The sequence below is a fragment of the Ptychodera flava genome, chromosome 11 (assembly GCF_041260155.1).
Source record: "Ptychodera flava strain L36383 chromosome 11, AS_Pfla_20210202, whole genome shotgun sequence".
Taxonomy (NCBI): domain Eukaryota; kingdom Metazoa; phylum Hemichordata; class Enteropneusta; family Ptychoderidae; genus Ptychodera; species Ptychodera flava.
The window spans coordinates 16,073,108-16,093,955 of NC_091938.1; the positions used below are offsets into that span (position 1 = coordinate 16,073,108).

General features: G+C 41.0%; 1 protein-coding gene across 1 annotated transcript in view; it reads left to right on the forward strand.

Annotated features, from left to right (window-relative positions):
* The window catches only part of LOC139144381 (uncharacterized), a 37,765-nt gene that overhangs the window by 1,023 nt on the left and 15,894 nt on the right, over nucleotides 1-20,848 (forward strand). Inside the window, exons 2-5 of the mRNA XM_070715083.1 lie at nucleotides 12,808-12,844; nucleotides 15,763-17,117; nucleotides 17,904-18,176; nucleotides 19,742-19,824. Coding sequence (XP_070571184.1) covers nucleotides 15,764-17,117; nucleotides 17,904-18,176; nucleotides 19,742-19,824 — 1,710 coding nt within the window. The 5' untranslated portion in view covers nucleotides 12,808-12,844; nucleotide 15,763. The remainder of the gene's footprint in view (nucleotides 1-12,807; nucleotides 12,845-15,762; nucleotides 17,118-17,903; nucleotides 18,177-19,741; nucleotides 19,825-20,848) is intronic.

Sequence of the window (20,848 nt, forward strand, 5' to 3'; positions counted from 1 at the left end):
TCACTCAACAACGTGCGGATAATGAAGTGTTACCCTCTCATCTGAAGTCAGTCAAAGAAATTTGTTTTCTCGATGTTCACTTTTGTTTCTCAAATAGTGCTTGCTGGAACCATAGACAATTTTTATTTTTTATTTTCTTTTCTGATTGTGTATATATACTGTATACAGGTACTATACGTACCTACCTAATACTCATGAGTAACCTGTTAGCGAGAGGGGGTACAGCGCCACCAGTGTCAGACTTTCCCTGCTGAGAATCTCGCGATATCTGACGAGATTCATTAAAGAGTTTGACTTGCAGACAACTGCACATTTTCTGTGTCTGCCTCATTGATATTTCTTTTCAAGATTTTGACAGCAGTGAACGTTGTGGTCGAGTAAACTGTAGATATATACTCTCCTTCATTTTAACAGGTATGTTTGGTATATTATTTCAGTGATTTTGCCGATTTTGCTCAGTTGAAAGTTTGGGATGAGATCGCCGCCCATGAGGAGACGCGCCATGTGTTTCATGAGCTATTTTTAGCCACTGTGCAAGTGAACTGATGATGTGTCGATCGATGCGTCTAAAAGACTTATATATAGTTCTCAGTCATTGAAACGGGACAAGTGGCTCCGGCGATAGATGTAAACAAATCGTCTCCAGTGTTGTTAAAGTATCATAGCTCATTTCTGCTAGTTATTGAGAAAAGGCCTTGTAGTTTAGTGTAGTAGTGAACGTCGATTCTGATCAGCTGTTTAGTTTTTCATGCATGTGTTGAAACAGTACGCCAAAGTTTTCATGGCGTTGCCTTGTTGTAAGAGATCGTTGATTTTTGAGATTCATTAAAGAGTTTGACTTGCAGACAACTGCACATTTTCTGTGTCTGCCTCATTGATATTTCTTTTCAAGCTTTTGACAGCAGTGAACGTTGTGGTCAAGTAAACTGTAGATGTATACTCTCCTTTATTTTAACAGGGTTTCCCCTTACACTGGCTACATAATTTGGCGCCCAACGTGGGGCCCCGTTGCAAAAGTGTTGCAGTACACAAGCATATGGTGCCCTATGAAGTTTATGTCGCAGTGTTTGACAGATGATGTATCGAGCATTATCTCCATGGTAACTGCAGTCAACTATTAAAGTGAACCACAAGTTATATGTCGCTGAAGAGAAATAAAGAGGTTTGAACTGAACTGTTGCTGTGCTAGTTGAAAGTACAAGAGAGACTCTGTAAACTGTATATATTTTTTCTTCTACGATAAATACCTGCTCAATATCTGATTGACATACAAGTGTTTTTACAAGCAATGATGGATACCCCTCCACATACCTGTACACCCAGCGAATTCAGAGCCCTGTTGGACCATACGGTTTATATTAAGGGCATTGCAGGGAGTGCTACATGTGAGGAGTTGAGTGATTTCCTGTCATCTGTTGGTACAGTCAGCCATATTGTCTGGCCAGTCGACCCAGAGTCAGTTAGTCGTAGTGACCATGCTTTCTGCCAGTTTGCTGACAAGGCCACAGCTCAAGAAGCAATTGTGAAACTTAATGGCCGACTGTTCCTGGGTAGCAAGTTGACAATTACTAGGGTGCCGGTCAGTTTGTATGATAGACTCCGATATGAGGCCACACCATCAGCATCTAACACCATACCCAAGACAATGAGCAGCAATATGACATCAAATCCAGTTGTCACGCCAACCAGGTACACACCCTGTCAAAAGTTGCAGTACGAGAGTGAAGTAACCAATGCCGTTGAAGTCGACCAGGCCGAATTAAACCGCATGATCGAAGTTCTGCGTAAAGCTGGACATGAAGTAACCCCTGTCAGTCGGCAACCTGGTATAGGAGTCAAACCAAAGTACGGTAGCCCAGCGGTGTCATGTCCAGTTACAACTGACAAGTCTACAGTCATGCTACCAGCTGCATTGTTTCAACCGCCAAGAATTTCAACTTTTTCTGGTGACCCAAAGAATAAAGGTGACTCAGACTTTGAGTCATGGAAATACGAAATTGAGTGTTTGCAGAGAGATGGAACACATAGCAGGGAGACGCTGGCCACAGCAGTTAGGAAGTCACTGCGCGGAGATGCAGGTAGAGTTGTGATGCACATGGGGTTAGATGTAACCATTGAGGCTATCCTGGAAAGTTGAGTGGCATATATGGTGTGGTTGAAACTGGTGCTACTCTACTACAGCAATTTTATAACAGCAAACAGGAAGAGAAGGAGACAGTGGCTGGATATGGATGTCGCCTTGAGTTAGCAATTAACAAGGCCAAGGAGAGAGGTGGTATAGCAGCAGTGGCAGTGGATGAAGCTCTCAGAACTGTATTTTGGAAGGGTTTGCGTGATGAACGAGTAAAAAATATTGCCAGACATCGCTATGATAAGGCAACATCGTTCGATGAGTTGCTCCGCATTGCCCGCCTGGCAGAACAAGAAGTGAAGGAAACATTTGCGTATGCCAAACCTGCACGTGCTGGTATCTCCCATCAGACCATTGTCCCTGAAAAGGCAAATGCTGTGAAGGAGGACTCAGTAGTAAGGAAATTCAGCAACACATGCAGTCTTTGGCAGCCAGACTTGACAGGATGGAGGGTAATGGTACGAGTTTAGACGCTAACCCTCAAGACATGCCCTCACAGCAGGGTCGTGGTAGAGGGAGGCAAAGAGAAAGGAATCTGCCTGAACAAAATGCTGGCCCAAGAAGGAGAGGTAGAAGTCCAGAAGGTACTGGCCGCATCCGGGGACCTGTAATTGTTACAGATGTGGTCAGGAGGGACACATAGCCAGAGGTTGCCGAAATCCCAAGATGGTGGACAATGCCCCTTCTGTTCCTGAGCAATCTGGTCGGTTAAACCCCCAGCTGCCTCCACCGGCGGGCGGGTGGTAGGCAGAACCAATGAGCAAGCCCAAGCAAACGTCATCGTTCACCGTCAATCAGTACTCAAACGCATTGTTGGTGATCCTAATGAAGAAAATGCATTCATTAATGGGTGAGCTGCCGCAGTTTAATTGACACTGGTTCTCAAGTAACGACGGTCGGTGAATCATTCTACAAGAACAATTTGTCGTCATGCGAGATACATCCCATTGAAGAGCTGTTAACCATAACTGGAGCACAAGGTCAGGTGGTGGAATTCCTGGGATACATAGAGGCTGAGATCTCCTTTCCAAGAGATGTCTTTGGTACTGATGAGACTTACAGTGTGCTGGTGCTGGTTGTATTGGATACAGCTTACAACCAAGAAGTACCATTGTGTGTTGGCACCAACCTCATTAACTTGTACAGGAAAAGTTCCAGGTTGTGCAAACAAAAGGCTTCATCTGTCCAAAGTTTGAGGATATCAGCTGCTGTCCAGGATGCTTACAATCACCTTAATGCCAGGGACAATTTCTGTGGCGAAGATGGTAATCTTGGTGTGGTGAGAGCCCAGCTGCGGCGCCCAGTTAGAGTTGAACCTAACAGCGGTGTCAACATTATGGGTAAAACTAAATCGGGCCCTCAGGGAGATGAGTACATTGTTACTGTCGAACCCAGAGGGACGAGACAGTTTCCAGGTGGTCTTGTTGTCAACCCATCAGCTCTAACTATGAAGTGTACCGGAAAGAAATGTAGGGTACCCGTGCAGCTGCAGAACTTTTCTAACAAGACAGTAACTGTGAGGCCAGGTGATGTGATTGGTGAAGTTCATGCTGTTACGTGGGCCGGATCACCTTCACAATACCAGCTAGGGATTCAGCAACAGATGACGGCCGCCAGACAGGATAGTAATTGTAGTGATCACCTTGGTGTTAATGTATCACTGGGCAGCAATATAGACTTACACCACTTGAGTGCTACTCAATATCAGCTGGCCCAAGAGCTACTAGCGAGGAAGTCTGATGTATTCTCAAAACATGACAATGATCTTGGTTATTGTACAGCTGTACAACATGAGATACCACTCAGTGATACCCACCCTATTCGTGAAAGGCATCGCCGCATACCCCCTGCCATGTATGATGAAGTGAGGTCCCTCCTCCAGGGTATGTTGGCAAGTGGGGCCATACGCGAGTCAAGTAGTCCATGGGCAGCCCCCATTGTGCTTGTCAAGAAGAAGGATGGGTCAATTCGCCTATGTGTGGATTACAGAAGGTTGAACGCCAAGACCGTCAAAGACTCGTATGCCATGCCAAGAATAGAGGAGAGTATGGATGCCTTGAAAGGAGCCAAGTGGTTTTCAACAATTGATTTGAAGAGCGGCTATTGGCAGATTGGAATGGCGGACAAAGATAGACCAAAGACGGCCTTTACCACGCCTTTTGGATTCTACGAGTGCAACCGTATGCCATTCGGGTTGACCAATGCTCCAAGCACGTTTCAGAGGCTCATGGAAAAGTGTATGGGAGACTATAATCTAAAGATATGCCTTGTGTATCTGGACGATATAATCATATTCTCATCCACTTTTGAAGAACACCTTCAGCGGCTTGAGGCAGTCTTTGATCGTCTCCAAGAGTATGGGCTGAAGGTAAAGGCATCCAAATGCCAACTTTTCAAGAGTCAAGTCAAGTACCTTGGGCACGTGGTTTCAGGAGATGGCGTAGAGACTGATCCAGACAAGGTTGAAGCCCTGAAAACATGGCCTGTTCCAAGGAGTGTCCACGAGGTCAAGTCCTTCTTAGGTTTTGCCGGTTACTATCGGAGGTTCGTCCCAGGTTTTTCAAAGATAGTGAAGCCATTGAATGATTTGACAGCTGGACTCCCAAGCAAGCGCAAGGACCGAAGAAGAACCAAACACTCATCACTGCCTGAGTTTGTGTGGACAGACCAATGCCAGACTGCTTTCAATGACATCATTCACAGGTTATCAAACCCGCCTGTACTTGCTTATGCTGACTATAGCATCCCATTTGAGCTCCACACAGATGCGAGCCTTAATGGTCTAGGTGCTGCTCTATATCAAGAACAGATGGCAGGAAGAGAGTTGTTGCATATGCGAGTAGGGGTTTGTCTCCGAGTGAAAGAAACTACCCAGCTCATAAGCTTGAGTTTCTAGCCTTAAAGTGGGCAGTAACTGACAAGTTCCACGATTACCTGTATGGGAACTCATTCAAGGTAGTTACTGACAACAACCCTTTAACCTATGTAACAACCAGTGCAAAGTTAGATGCCACTGGTCATCGATGGCTTGCCGCACTTTCAACGTATAACTTCAGTCTTGCTTACCGACCAGGAACAAGAAATGCTGATGCTGATGGCCTATCTCGCCGACCTCACACTTCTAGCCCAGAGACCGACTCTGACTCACTTCAGGATACCCTCAGTCGCTATGAGACAGGAGGGAATGAAGTGCCATGTGAATCGGTAGAGGCTGTGTGTCAGTCTTATATGACTGCAAGGATTCCCTTGGTAGAGATGGTGTGGTTGTTCAAATACAGCAGTACCAGAGACCATGGATTGTCCCCCAACACTGCCAGGGAGTGAATCTTTACCCACACTGACTAGGGATGAGTGGGTGGCTGCACAGCAAAGGGACCCCGCCATTCAACGCATTGTCATCCTCAAGGAGAGTGGAAAACTTCCAACCAGAACAAAAAGGAAGACTGAGAGTTCAGAGGTTCAGCGGTATCTCAATGAATGGCAGAGACTCAGTTTCAAGAGCGGTGTTTTGTACAGGAGTCGTATTACAGGTGATGGCAACAAGGTGCATCAACTAGTACTCCCTAGACAGTACAGAGCCATGGTCCTCAGAGGTCTGCATGATGATGTTGGACACCTTGGTAAGGACAGAACACTAGACTTGGTGAGATCTCGCTTCTTCTGGCCTTACATGGCACATGACGTTGAGACTAAGATCAAGTCATGTGAGAGATGTGTGAGAAGGAAGATGCCCCCAGGCGCAAGATCAGTTGCTCCATTGGTGAACATCCAGACCAGTCAGCTAATGGAATTAGTATGCATGGACTATCTGACCCTAGAAGAATCCAAGGGAGGTATATCTAACATTCTGGTGATCACCGATCACTTCACATGCTATGCAGTCGCAATCCCAACCCAGAACCAGACCGCACAGACTACAGCTAAGCATCTTTTCAACAGCTTCATGGTGCATTATGGGTTTCCAGCCCGGTTACATTCAGACCAGGGAAGAGTCTGAAGTCATTCGACAACTTTGCCAAATAACAGGAGTCCAGAAGTCAAGAACTACCCCATACCACCCCATGGGCAATGGACAGACAGAGCGTTTTAATCGTACATTACTTGATATGCTTGGCACCTTGGAGGAGCACCAGAAGAAGGACTGGAAATCATATGTAGGTCCACTTGTGCATGCATACAACTGTACTACCAACGATTCCACTGGCTATGCCCCCTATTATCTCATGTTCGGACGCCATCCCAGATTACCTATCGACGTGTACCTTGGATTGGAACCTGAGGGCGATTCGCCAAATACATATGGTGAATATGCTCAGGACCTCAGAGACCGACTGGATTGTGCATACACGATTGCATCAAAGGCAGCTGCAAAGAAGTCCTCATACAACAAGAAGAGGTATGACAGTAGGGCAAGGGGAGCTGTGTTGGAGCATGGTGACCGGTGTTTTGGTGAAGAATGTTAGCATACGAGGGAAACACAAGATTGCTGACCGATGGGAAAGAGATGTTTATGTAGTGGTTTGCAAGACCAATCCTGACCTCCCTGTGTATACAGTCCGGCCAGAGTCTGGGGTTGGAAGAGAGAGAACTCTCCATCGCAACCTACTGTTACCATGCTTCTCATTGCCCTGCCCATCTGAGAATCAAAGATCGAAACCCACAGAGACTGTTGATTATACAAGATCAACAAGCAAGGCAGAAGAATCACAGGATCATAGTACAGTTTCGTCAGACTCAGATGGTGATCAGGATGTTCATTTCGTCCCAGTCTATCATGCACCAGAGGAGAGGGTACTCGAACCTGAAGAGGCATCAGACCCAGATACTGTGCCCCAAGAGGAGAAACCGGCCATGGTTGGGAAAAAGCCCACATCAGTGGTTAGTGGTGTCAGTCCACCAGGGACTACAGATACACTTCCGATTGAGAATCCCTCACTACCAGAAATACAATGTGTTGTTGAGAACGAAGTGAGCGGAAGTTTGGAGCCATCAAATGACCCGAGTCTACAGGAGGATGCTGAGCCACACAAGGAATTTGAAATTCAGGAGGAAGTACACTTCGAACCCATGCAAGAAGTAGAAGGGGAACCCTTAAGGAGATCAAAACGGACAATACGGCCACCAGATCGCCTGAATCTTACTCAGGTTTGCAGTAAGCCAGAGTGGATGGTCAAAGCAGATTACCTCACATCTGTGAAGTTTAATGCCCAAGGTGACTCTGCAGAACGTCTTTGTGCCGCGTTGATTGACATTGTATCGAACGGTTAATCCCTGACTGAATTTTCTTGTGAATATCGGGACGATATTCCAGAAAGCACGGGAGTGTGTAACCATAGACAATTTTTTATTTTTTTAGTTTCTTTCTAATTGTATATATATACTGTATACAGGTACTATACGTACCTAGCTAATACGAATGAGTAACCTGTTAGCGAGAGTGGGTACAGCGCCACCAGTGTCAGACTTTCACTGCTGAGAATCTCGCGATATCTGACGAGATTCATTAAAGAGTTTGACTTGCAGACAACTGCACATTTTCTGTGTCTGCCTCATTGATATTTCTTTTCAAGCTTTTGACAGCAGTGAACGTTGTGGTCAAGTAAACTGTAGATGTATACTCTCCTTTATTTTAACAGGTATGTTTGGTATAATATTTCAGTGATTTTGCCGAGTTTTGCTCAGTTGAAAGTTTGGGATGAGATCGCCGCCCATGAGGAGACGCGCCATGTGTTTCATGAGCTATTTTTAGCCACTGTGCAAGTGAACTGATGATGTGTCGATCGATGCGTCTAAAAGACTTATATATAGTTCTCAGTCATTGAAACGGGACAAGTGGCTCCGGCGATAGATGTAAACAAATCGTCTCCAGTGTTGTTAAAGTATCATAGCTCATTTCTGCTAGTTATTGAGAAAAGGCCTTGTAGTTTAGTGTAGTAGTGAACGTCGATTCTGATCAGCTGTTTAGTTTTTCATGCATGTGTTGAAACAGTACGCCAAAGTTTTCATGGCGTTGCCTTGTTGTAAGAGATCGTTGATTTTTGAGATTCATTAAAGAGTTTGACTTGCAGACAACTGCACATTTTCTGTGTCTGCCTCATTGATATTTCTTTTCAAGCTTTTGACAGCAGTGAACGTTGTGGTCAAGTAAACTGTAGATGTATACTCTCCTTTATTTTAACAGGGTTTCCCCTTACACTGGCTACACTTGCAGGGACAATAGCTACAACTTCGACAATCTTTTCTTACCATTTGGAAACATATATTGTACATTTTCTCGGTCAATCTACTTCTTGAAGTATGGCATCGGCCTAACAAAGGCAAAGCATTGTGTACAATACCTCCTTTGGAGCTATTCTTGACAATAAAAACTTCCAACCCCTGCTGAAATTCCGTTATCAAGTCAACATTGAGAAAGGCACATGAAGGGTGCATCGACAAGTCATACACTGTAAGCAAATTTAGATTTTATTTTTGTAAGAGCCGAAGAAACTTTACAATCAGATTAAGGGAAATCGAAACGCATAAAGAGTTACTGGAGCTTTAAACATGGTGAATGAAGTCCAAAATTTTCAAATCATGTATATTTTAGTCTCGATATATCATCACTTCTGAACACGATTGGGACTTATTTGGAATAAGCGGATGGTAATGTCTGTTTAATCTGCAAATATAAGCTCATCCGCTTTTTTTAAGTTATACACTTGTGTTTATGAGTAATTTGTAATATTGCAACATTCAACTGTAGTGCACCTAACATTTTCGAGAAATTTGAAAAATATGAAGATCCAATTATCCCAAATTAGTTCCAATAGTGTTCATGATAAGGAACACTGTGAAAAGAACAACGGAGTTCATACAATTTAGACATTATAGGTTCGCTTGCGATGCACGTTACTATGTTGGGATGTCGTAACTTGTTGCTTTCTACAACGTCACTAAAATCTCAAAAAATGGTCAAGGGTCCTGGGGTCATGTAGGAGGGGAAGAAAAGAGCTCGGCACAATCAGTCCGTGACGACCAACGAAATCAGCTGTTCCCGGGATGGGTAGTTTGTAATTCTTGAATTTGCGACGTCATCTGAATTGACTGTGACACAATGGTTAGTAAGTTTTACCAATTTAGTTTCCATTGCTGGAGGAAGATTTCGACTACATCGGCCCATAGGCTTCGTTGACGACTTACTATCAGACTTCAAAGCAATTGCGATGTTGCCCTCGTCGCTATTTGCTGAAACCTTTGAAGGCACTCGTCACTGATATTCAATGCTATTGTCCGAAATGGCGACGCGACCATTTAACGGTGAGAAAAGCACAAGGCAGTCCGCGAATCGGAAGTGAAAGACTTAAAAACTTTTCCCAAACTTTCCTCAAGCAAGCTTGTAGCCATTCTCTTTCAAAATCAAGAATAAAAATTAGAGTCACAGTGCAAAATTTGGTACTAGAGAAACAACTTACCTTATAGTTACCATATATGAAATTTAAAATCGCCGCCATACCTGTATTATAACCAAGTTAAATTTCAGATTTTTACAAAAATAAGCCTGCAAAAACTTTATTTACTCAATAAGCTTCAAAAGGAGCGTTCACAAGTGGTACGCCAAAAAAATAGTGTAGAAGTTTGAGAGTCCGAATATTTGTCCCCGTGGCGCATATACGTGTACTCTTACTGAGTTGGTATGCATTAGGTCTAAGCTTTCATATTTTAAGGAAACCAGCTGTCGCGTGTACATTTTGCCAGTACTCAGCTTCTTTTCGAAAATTAAAACAGAAAACCTCTCGAGTGTATATTGCTGTAAGAGTCACATTTCGGACGTCTACATATTTTGACTTTGGGGCTTTTGAACAGCTTGTTGCCTAAAACTCTTCATTGTGCAGGCGTCGTTTACTTTGAGATGGATTCTTTTATTTGGAAAAACTACAGCTTTTATGTTGGTCATGCAAACAAGGTAACGGCTTATAAAAAGTCAATATGTGGTGTCATAGGTTAGGTTTGCCTGTCGTAACTATCAATGCATGAAAGGCGTCTGTACTCAAAATACAACGCAGTCTACGTGCCCTGAATGTGAAATATAAAAAAAACCCATTTATTACTCAAGAGTTGCGGATGTTGGCAGGCTGGGCCGATTTATCACATTGGTGGCAGAATTCTGCCGTGTAGCCAGTCTTATGAAATGATCATCTTTTAGTATTTTCAGCATGCAGTTTTCATGAATACTCATAGTAGACACAAAATGTTTACCCATTAGGCCAAAAAAAAGACCGGTTCTGGTCACCGGGCGCGTCATTTCAGAACCTGCGCGTCATGTTTTTTGTTTGTTTGTTTTTGTTTGTTTGTTTTTTTAAGGCGGGGGGTTACATACTCATCAGTACAGCTATCTTTGATATCCCTGTTTGCATGTCCAAAAATGCTAAAAACAAAACGGAAGTATTATGCAGCCAATGATAAAAGACAATAACTGTTGCATCAATAGTGCCAAACCAGTATTGTTAGGAATAAAACAAGAAACTTGAAGAGTAAAAGAAAGAAAAGAGAAAGAAAACGGCGTCACCGCATCAATTTTGATGAATGTCAAGGACCAGAAACAATTTTTTAGCCTCATTACTTCGTCAACAGAGACAATTGAATATCCAATGAATATCCAAATAGGAACTCTGAGAAGACTCAACTTAAATTAGAAAACTTTTAGAGCATTCCTTTGTATGTCCCAAGGAATCCAAAGCCGTCTTCTGTTTGCTACAGTAGTGTTTGGGATTTCTACTGTTTCAAAGTTTATGTGAGACATGGGCTCAAATTAAGGTAGTATACGCCTCGAAAGTGAAAGATTTAAACTTTTGCTTATAACCTTTCCTGAAACGACACTTTCAACCATTCTCTTACCAAATCAACAATAAAAATCAGAGGTCACCGTGCAAATTTGGAACTAGCTAAACAAATTACTCAACGCTTCGCGATATTTGAATTCAAAATGGCGACCATCCCTGTGTTAACTCAATAGGGTAAAATAATATTTTGGATTTTCGAAAAATAAGAGGGTGAAAGTTTTTTCTTTCTCCAAGAGCTTTAAAATGAACCTCCAAAAGTGGTAGATCATTAAAGAATTGTAGAAATTTTTACAATTCTTACAATTTTAAAGCTCTTGGTGTAAGAAATGTGCTCACCTAATACGATTGGAACTGATATGGGATAATTGGATGGCGAAGTAATGTTTGTTTAATCTTCAAATGTAAGCTCATCTGCTTCTCTTTTTAAGTTATAAACTTGTCTTTAGAGTAATTTGTAACATTGAAACATTCAGCTTTAGGGCACCTAACATTTTTGAGAAATCTGAAAAAAATGAAGATCCAATTATGTCAAATTAGTTCCAATCGTGTGCCATTGAGTTAACATAGGGATGGTGGCCATTTTAAATTTCAAATATCGGTAAATCTTGGGTAATTTGTTTGTTTAGTCCCAAAATTTGCACGATTTTTGATTTAGAAAGAGTCCGTAAGGAAATTTTGAGCAAAAACTTGAGCAAACGTTAAATTTCCTAACAGGAGCCGCATACAAAATAGATTGCCATACCCTTCAGGTAGTATACGCCTCGACAGTGAAAGACTTTAAATTAACAGGTTCCGTTATATCCCATAACTTGCTTCGAAAGACAAAAATTCATTATTACATAAGCATATAAAGGCATTAAATTTGATCTTTTTGAAGGCAAATTCTTGTGCCTTTAAAAATCTTGTCTAATTGCATTACAAATCTGCTTAAAGTTGTTGGAAATGTAAAAAACGAGATTCCAACGACATTCAACATTGGGTGGATGCGAAAAATCCTTCATTTTAATAGGTCCACAACAAACACTGCATGTTGTTGAGAAGTCATGTTAACCCTGTAACTTAATTGCAAAAGAACAAAAATGGACATCACATATCCAGTGCAGATTGTGTGGATAGGCTAAATTGAGTAATTCGGCATGTTGTAGGCAGCAAAGAAGAGAAACTGTAACAGAATAACATCAATTTACAAATGTACTTCTTCGTAAGTGTCAAGTTGAAGAACAGAGTACATGGAAAACAACAGGGGAAGCATAACGTCACATATTAACCAGAACAGAGTGGAAAATGCAATGAAATCAGAGGTTATGAACAAGGGGGCGCCCGAAGGGAGCGCTGAAACTTAAAACAGCTATGACTGGAAACAACTGTCTGGGCATTATTTTTTAACTGAGGCCTACTGTTTGCTTTCTTTATTTTTCTGCCATCTTTGGCTGGATTTTTCTCATAGGCGATCTCTTGGAATCTTTTTCCCGAAAACTTTTTAGACCCCAGGATATCAAATGACCCACCCCTTATTGCAGTGCGGTAAAGAAACCAATGCAAGTTTTGTTTCCGATAAAAATCACTGCTTTTATTTTGTAGATACCTTGCTATCTAGGATAAAGCAGCGTCGAAGGGAATATTTCGTACACCCGCGTTAGGAAGTTTCGACAAATTGAAGTTCAACACCTTGAAAAGGTATAGGATCGTTAAAAGGCCATTGTCATTTTGTAGATTTTTTGTCGTACGAAAGAGTATTGTACCGCTGTGTGTATTTGACCTTACCAAAACAGATTTCTATGAATTGCATTCTTTGTATACGCACAAGTTCTACGGAGTAGCGTATTCTCACCTCTTCACTTCATTTGTTTGCAGTGACCTCACTTGAAGTTGTAGCAGCCAATAGTTTAAGGTAAGACTTATTCAAAAATGACAATGGATGACTACTTAAGAAGTAGCCTAAGAAGCAAAGGAACACTCGCCACCAATCCAGCAATAATTGACATATATAGGCTGCGTTCACAAACACCTATGGAGGTGGGGGAATTCCAAAAAAGTTGTCAGATTTTTTCATATACCCCCTAACAAACCCGCAATGTGTTCAAGTCCTCCCTTCTGGCTTGCTATAATTTTGAAGTCCCCCTCAAAAGGAAGGCAAAATGTAGCCGATATAGTGCTTCGTCCAAAAATATCTAATCATAATACTCGGGAGTCTATTGGACAAATTATTCATATTTCCCCATAAAAACAAGCTATATCTCTACATTTATATGTGTGTGATAATTCATGTAAATGTACTTTGCCATGCTTAAGGTAGCAGGTAAAAAGTGCGTGCGTGTACAAAAAAATTGATTTTTAGATTTCATCGATAATGTTGATTCACTATAAGTGGTAGTCTATGAGAAAACTATGAACACATATTTTCCAATACAAAACTAGCAATATCTGTTCATCTAAAGATGTTTGGTAACTGATTAAAATGTACTTGATTAGCATGAGGTTTTCACAAGTGCAAATGTGTACAAGAAATTTGATTTTGGAATTTCGATGAAAATGTTCAGTGATCCACTATACATGGCAGTCTATGACGGAACTGCGAATAATTTTTTCCCAATTAAAAAACTGCAATGTTTGTGAATATATGGACCCTGAATAATTGACATAATTGTACTTGATTAAAAGAGGGTGGTCACATGTGCATATGTGTACAAGAAATTTTATTTTGGAATGTCACCGAAATGTTGATTCACTATACATTGTACGCTATGAGGAAGCTATGTAATTTTTTTAGAAATACAAAACTAGCTAAATCTGTGTATTTATGTACTCTTGATTTTGATATTAATGTACTTGATTAGACTAAGGTGGATACAAGTGCATGAGTGCAAAAGAATTTTTTATGAATTTCACTGAAAATGTTGATTCACTATACATTGTAGGCTATAAGAAACTACATCTAATGCATAAGCTATCAGCTCCCAAAGTATTATTCAAAGGTTGTTTGACCTGAAGCTTCTAGTTGTCATTGATGACACTATGCCGTATTATGAATAGTTTGTATGCACTATTCTAAATAGTTTGCATTCTGTCAAATTCCTCAAAAAATAAAAATGTACTTACGGTGACATGACATGACATGACACTGACCTATACCCAATGTATTGTCAATGGGTGAATGATATCAAATACTAGTAAGCTCCCAAATTGTTATTGAAAGGTTAAGTTGAAACGTTTAGTTATTATAGAGGACAGTTTTGCACAACAGAGGTGTTGGGTAAGTAGAAATCATGATAACCTAAATGTATTGTCTCAATGTGACTGCTTGGGTCATCAATACATTGTTTAACAGACGCTAAAACTTGCACACCTGAAGGGCGCGCCAAAAATGGAAATGGCAAGAAATGAAAAGTGTTAGGAGGTATTTGTAAAGGAATTTGATATTCAATAAATTTCCACGTCCTCCCTTTGCAACATCATTTTTTTTTCAGATCCCTCTGTTGTAATTTTTTTCAAGTCCCTCCCTGAAATCACTTCTCCCCTTCAAGAGGTGTTCGTGAATGCAGCCGACCAGTGTCACGGCATAAATCAAAAAAGAGACACTTCGGCAGGATATCTTCCTTGATTAGTTTACTGTGCATATTACAAAAGTACGCCATATATTACGCAGGATAATAATGAATAAACCGTCTTTAGGCTGCATTCACAGACACCTCTGGAGAAGGGGGGGGGGGCCGTGAAATTTCAGGCGGGGAGACTTGAAAAATATTGACAACCCGCCAGGGGGGTATCTGAAAAAAATGACGTTGCAAAGGGGGGACATGAAAATTTATTGAATATCATATTCCTTCTGGCACTTTCATTTCCTGCCATTTCCATTTTCGGCGCGCCTTTCGGGTGCAAGTTTTAGGGTATATTGAGCAATTTATTGATGATCCAAGCACCCACATTGAAGCAAAACATTTAGGTTGTCATACTTTCTACTTACCAAACCCCTCTGTTGTGCAAAACTGTCCTCTATAACGATGAAAGTTTCAACTTAACCTTTCAATAACAATTCGGGAGATTACTAGTATTTGATATCATTCACCCATTGACAATACATTGGGTATAGGTCAGTGTCATGTCATGTCATGTCACCGTATGTACATTTTTTATTTTTTGAGGACTTTAACAGAATACAAACTCTTTAGAATTGTGCATACAAACTCTTTAGACACAACTAAAGTTCACCAGGTCTGCACCAGACCTGGTGCATGGCCGGTGCACGTCTGGCCAACAGGGCATGTGCACCGATATGGACACAGACCTGCAGCAGTCTGCTGGATCAGACCTGCTACAGGTCTGATCCAGCAGACTGCTGCAGGTCTGACCTGTCAGACCTGCACCAGACCTGACCTGTCAGACCTGTAGCAGGTCTGACAGGTCAGACCTGCACCAGACCTGACCTGTCAGACCTGTAGCAGATCTGACAGGGCAGGTGTGCTGCAAGTCTGATGAGACAATCATGCAGCATACCTGCTCGGTCAGATATGCTACACATATGTGACAGACCTGTTACAGTCAAATCCTGCCACAGGTCTGTCAGTCTTTAGCTGTGGAATAGTGCATAGTGTCATCAATAACAACTGGAAGCTTCAGGTCAAACAACCTTTGAATTACAATTTGGGAGCTGACAACCTATGCATCATTTGTAGTTTCCTTATAGCCTACAATGTATAGTGAATCAACATTTTCAGTGATATTCTCTCCGGTATATTTTGAGATTCTTTGTAGATATACACAATAATCATTTCATACGGAGAGCGCCCTCTCTACATCCTTGTCTTGCAGCATGTCAGCTTTCAAGCGGTGCGGGCGTGGTCTGACAGAGGTACCTAGAGAAGTAATGAAAAAGAAGACGATCGTTGAACTAACGCTAGAGAATAATCAGATATCGTCTGTTTCCGATGAAATTTGCCGGACTCTAAGTAATCTCACTCATCTCAACCTGCGGCAAAATAAGCTGGAGTCTTTTCCAGAAGGGATCAGCCATTTTAAAAAGCTAAAATATCTAGATCTTAGTAGAAATCCAATAGGTAAAATCCCTGAAGAAGTTCAGTACTTCCGATCCACAAACAAGCTTACCCATTTGTACTTACACGATTTGCAGCTCAAAGGCTTCCCCTCGCCCATTCTACAATTTTTTAAGCTCGAAATCCTGGACATAAGTAATAACAAGCTTGGCAAGCTGCCTGCTAGTATCGAAAAATTAACTAATCTAACCCAACTGCACATCAGCAATTGCGAACTGACGTCACTGCCTTCTAGTATAAAGAATTTTAAAGCCCTTACAAGTCTTGACGCCAGTAATAACAAAATTCACGAGTTCCAAACCCATCTCTGCAACGCAGTCACCTTGCAGACACTTAACCTCGAGAATAATGAGATTACAGAGGTACCTAACGACGTGAACAACCTCGCAGAACTGACACTGCTGAATTTAAAACAAAATCGCCTCACAGATTTGGGTGTTTCAGCCCTCGAAGGGTACGAATCGCCTGAATCAGTATGCGGGTTGCTAGGCGACACTCCCCAGATCCAGTACCTAGAAAAGTTGAGGGAGTTAGTCCTCAGTGGTAACAGGCTGGCGACAGCGCCTAATTTAGGAGGTCTAACTCAGCTGAAATCTCTTGATTTGAGCAATAACAAGCTAACCAAAGGGATCAATCACGTCACTTCTGTAAGCAAGCTGACATATCTAAATTTACGTCAAACCGAAACTGCATCTTTGCCAAACACCATGTCCAAACTAGTCAAGTTAGAACACCTTGATCTCGGTGAAAACAATCTGGCGAGTATCGATGACGTAACCAGCTTGCCGAATTTAAAAACCCTATACGTAGACAAAAACCGCCTTTGCTCCTTGCCCAGTGACATAGCTCACCTGACCTCACTAGAGTTGCTGAGCGCAGAAAACAACCCCGAAATACGGCAATTGCCCGAAAGTATGGCAGAGCTAGCAAATTTAACTCACCTGTTTGTCGGAAATACGGGAATAGACTCCCTTCCCCCAGAGTTTGCCACGAGGCTGAGTAATCTCACTGAGCTGGACCTAGAAGGAAACAACATGAAGGAACCACCGAAGAAAGTTTGCGATCTCGGTGTTGAAGCTATCAGGAAGCATGAAGCTGGACAGAAAATACAAAGTTAGTAAAACACGATTGGAACAAATTTGATATAATTGGATCTTCATATTTTTCAAATTTCTCAAAAGTTAAATTACTCATAAAACAAGAGTAACTTAAAAGGAAAAGCAGATGAGCTTACATTTGCAGGTGAAAACGACTTTACTTCACTATCCAATTATCCTAAATTAGTTACAGTCGTGTTCAGATCAGTTTTAGAGTCAGATCAGTTTTAGAGTTAATTACATGATGCATTTTCAATTGTGGAATTTAGGGCCGTGACTTTTGCAAAGTTTCTCTATGACAAGTGTCGGGCAAGGGTAAATTGTACATCTCCAAACGGAAAGTTTTCAAACTTTTGCTCAGAAATTTAATTTTCCATGTGAAAACTTCAAACCCTTGTTACCCTGATCAAGAATAAAAATCAGTGTTCACCCTGCAAGATTTGAGATCAAGGAAACAAAGTACCAATTGCATGAAATTAAAAATGGTCGCTTTTAAAAAGCATTGTTAACTTTAAACATATGAGGAAGCTTTCTATTGTCACAGAAACAAGATGGCATTGGCTTTAAAATGAGTCCTGCCAAGAGGCAAACTAGAAAAGATTATAAAAATTTGAGCGTCCAATAAACTTTCCACGGAGAGCATTCTAATCAGTAAAAACTGATTCCATTCAAAAATCCGACTCGCGTTATAATGACTCTTGTCAGGCTCGCCTATAGTCTAGGCCGTCGTTTTCGGCTAGGCTGAAAGTGACGAATAGGGTCTAGGCTAGCTCGCCTAATGTGCAACGGCATTATCTTCCAGTGCCAAGTTCTGTTGCGTCGTTAGAAGTGGCCTCGCTTACTCAGACAGAAGTGGGACTGAATTGGAAAACACCGGAGGGCAAATTCTCACATTTTGACTTGTCCATCGAATCCACAGAGGAGAATATTAAGCAACAGGTTAAAGTAGAATCGAAGGAAACTCATTACAGATTCTCAGGGTTGAAGCCAAACACAGCTTATGTCGCTACCATTGCGGCAATATTCGATACCCTAAGGAGTATGGATACCGTCACTGTTGTACAGACACTAAAAGGTACACAATATTATGTTTCTGCTTCGTAACAGTTTGAAAACTAACTGTGAATTTCAACAAATCAAACTGTTGACATTGTGAAGACCACAAATTTGACAACTTGCAACTTTCCATCGGAGACTGTTTTGACTGTCAGTTGTATGCACGGGGTGGTGTCGTACTGCTGTTCCGTTCGGCACTATATTTAAGTGTCTACCAGCGTACCTCTCCGTGGACCTGCATTCGGGCATGGTTCTCCGAAAGGATCTTCTGATAAAAATCAGCTTATCGATGTTGTCACAGAATATGAAGAACTTGGTCGGCGTTACTGGCAAAGCTAGAGTTAATGTGTGCATTAACTGTTTTCGTTGGCTTTCAAATTTACATGTACAGGGGTTCATACAAATTAGATGATGCATTATCAACTGTGGAATTTAGGGCCAATTTTTCACATGTCCTCGTCAAAACACCCTCTTCCCTCTAAATTATCTCCAAAATTAAAATTTGGACAAGCATGCTAGTAGAGATGGCCTCATTTACTTTTGCTCAATGAATTATGAAATTTGTTAATGTAAACTTTACATTCCCATTTCTGGTTAAAGCACCTCTAAAACCGCTGGTCTTACAGCTTTCAAATTTGATTTAGGTTCAAATAGCAGGGGTAACCTTATTATGATTTGTGCAATTTATAATAAAACTTGTATTATGTAAATATCTAGTCTTGATAGCTTTAAAAAGCGGTTTGTTAGCTTCTACGAATAACTGTACCATGATTTGCTCAGATGATTATAAAACTTAGTAAACTTAGTTAACACAAAGAAAATTTTGGTTTCAATTTCTCTGTCCCCATTTAAGTTAAGCCATATATTGAAATTTGGTTAAGTATGTTTTGGCTAGGCTTTCTAATCGGTGAAAAGTTCTTCTCAGAAATTTTGTTTTCAGATCTTGCGATGTCTTCGTTCAGATTTCTTTCTATGACTGCCGGATAATAGAAAACATTGGATGATTTCTGTGACTGTTTTCTGTGTAAACCTTACAGTGTAGTTAGGTTGAGAATTTGTTGGTCTAGACAACGTCACAGTCAATCGTATGCGATCATCGTGACCAGCCAGCGCCTGGCAAGCGTCGTATGACAGGGAAGTGACCTTGACGCAGTTTCATTACATGGTAGTGTTTCTCTTCAACCAAATGCCGCGACTTACAGAATATGAAAAACACACGATCCTGTTGCAAAACTTTTCAATAAGTCGTTGAATGATTTCAATGTGGTTAGATTAATATAGCAAATGTAAGAGCGAGCGATAACTTTTACTGCATAAACAAGCTTTGCTCACATTGTCATTATAGTAGCATATTGTATTATACCTACATGTATTTGACACTTTCTTTGTTTTTTGTGAATAAGAAATCAATCCACGCTTTTTGTTGATATTGCATTCTTTTAAATTTTCTGGTAAATTCGTTGAAAGCAGTGAGCTAAGCTTCAAAAATGTGGCGTGTATTCCCAACAGATAAAATACTCTCCCAATCCCGTTACCATGCGAGTCAATCTCCTAAGCTTATGTTTTTATCCTCCAATACCCCAGGTGACAATGTACGTTCTCGTCAACAAAGTGTCGAGAAAGCTAGCGAGATGAAGTTTCAGATTCGCATCGTTCCAACGAAACAGGTGTGTAAACGCAAAATCTTGCAAAGGCTATTTGTGAACAAACAGCTCTGTCTTCACTTGTCTTACAACTTATATCAGCAGAATGCATGGCCCCTAAAAGAAAATCTTACTCAGGTGTTCTCATGCCATTGTTTCTCTCAAAATTTTAAACATCATTCTCACCATGGAGTTAAGAACGTAGCAAGTGTTTGCCTTGCATAATATCAGTTAGTTTAAGACAACTTGCTTCATTACACTGAAGGCCTGGACAGATTTGACGCGGTACATTCTGGGAAGGGTCACTATTTGCCATATTGAGGATTTCCCGTTGCACTTCGTGTATGTTACAAGGGAATCACAATGATTGTGTTTGGTGTTCACGCTGAGAAAGGAGTGAAAATAAAAAGGATATAATTAGTGAATAAAACAACAAACTACAAGAGGACAGAATTATTCAATTTCACCATTGAAATATCAGTACTCGTTGAAGCTTGAATTTCGACCTTAACTGGCATAAAATGGCATTTTTAAACATTGATGGCAAATACAGAACTTAGATTTTAACAACTATATAATTTTCGACTTGCAAATCACCATATGTGGCCGCCGCCAGCAATCACAAAAACTAAGAAAGGATCCATCGCCAAAGATTGAAATAGTGACACTTTCAAAGACAGTATGGTTATATAGCGGGAATCCAAAACATCTCTCCGAAGAGTTGATATTAATTTTTGGTAGGCAAAATGAAAAAAACAAACAAACCAAAAAACAAGTAACGGGGATTTAATGCAATGACTGTATGTGCCCACTTTCACTCTCGGAATAAACGATTAACTGCATTATGTCCCAGGCACTTATTAGGACAACTTTTTAAATAAAAAACAATTCACAGGATAATTTAATTTATGTCAAACATTGAATTTAAAGACTCATTTCGGCTATTGCTTGTCTGTTATGTAAAACTGATGCCTGCCCCTTGCGAATTAATGCTGGAATAGTCTTAACATCAAGATGTCTGCAGTTTAACAGCTGTTAAAATCAATTC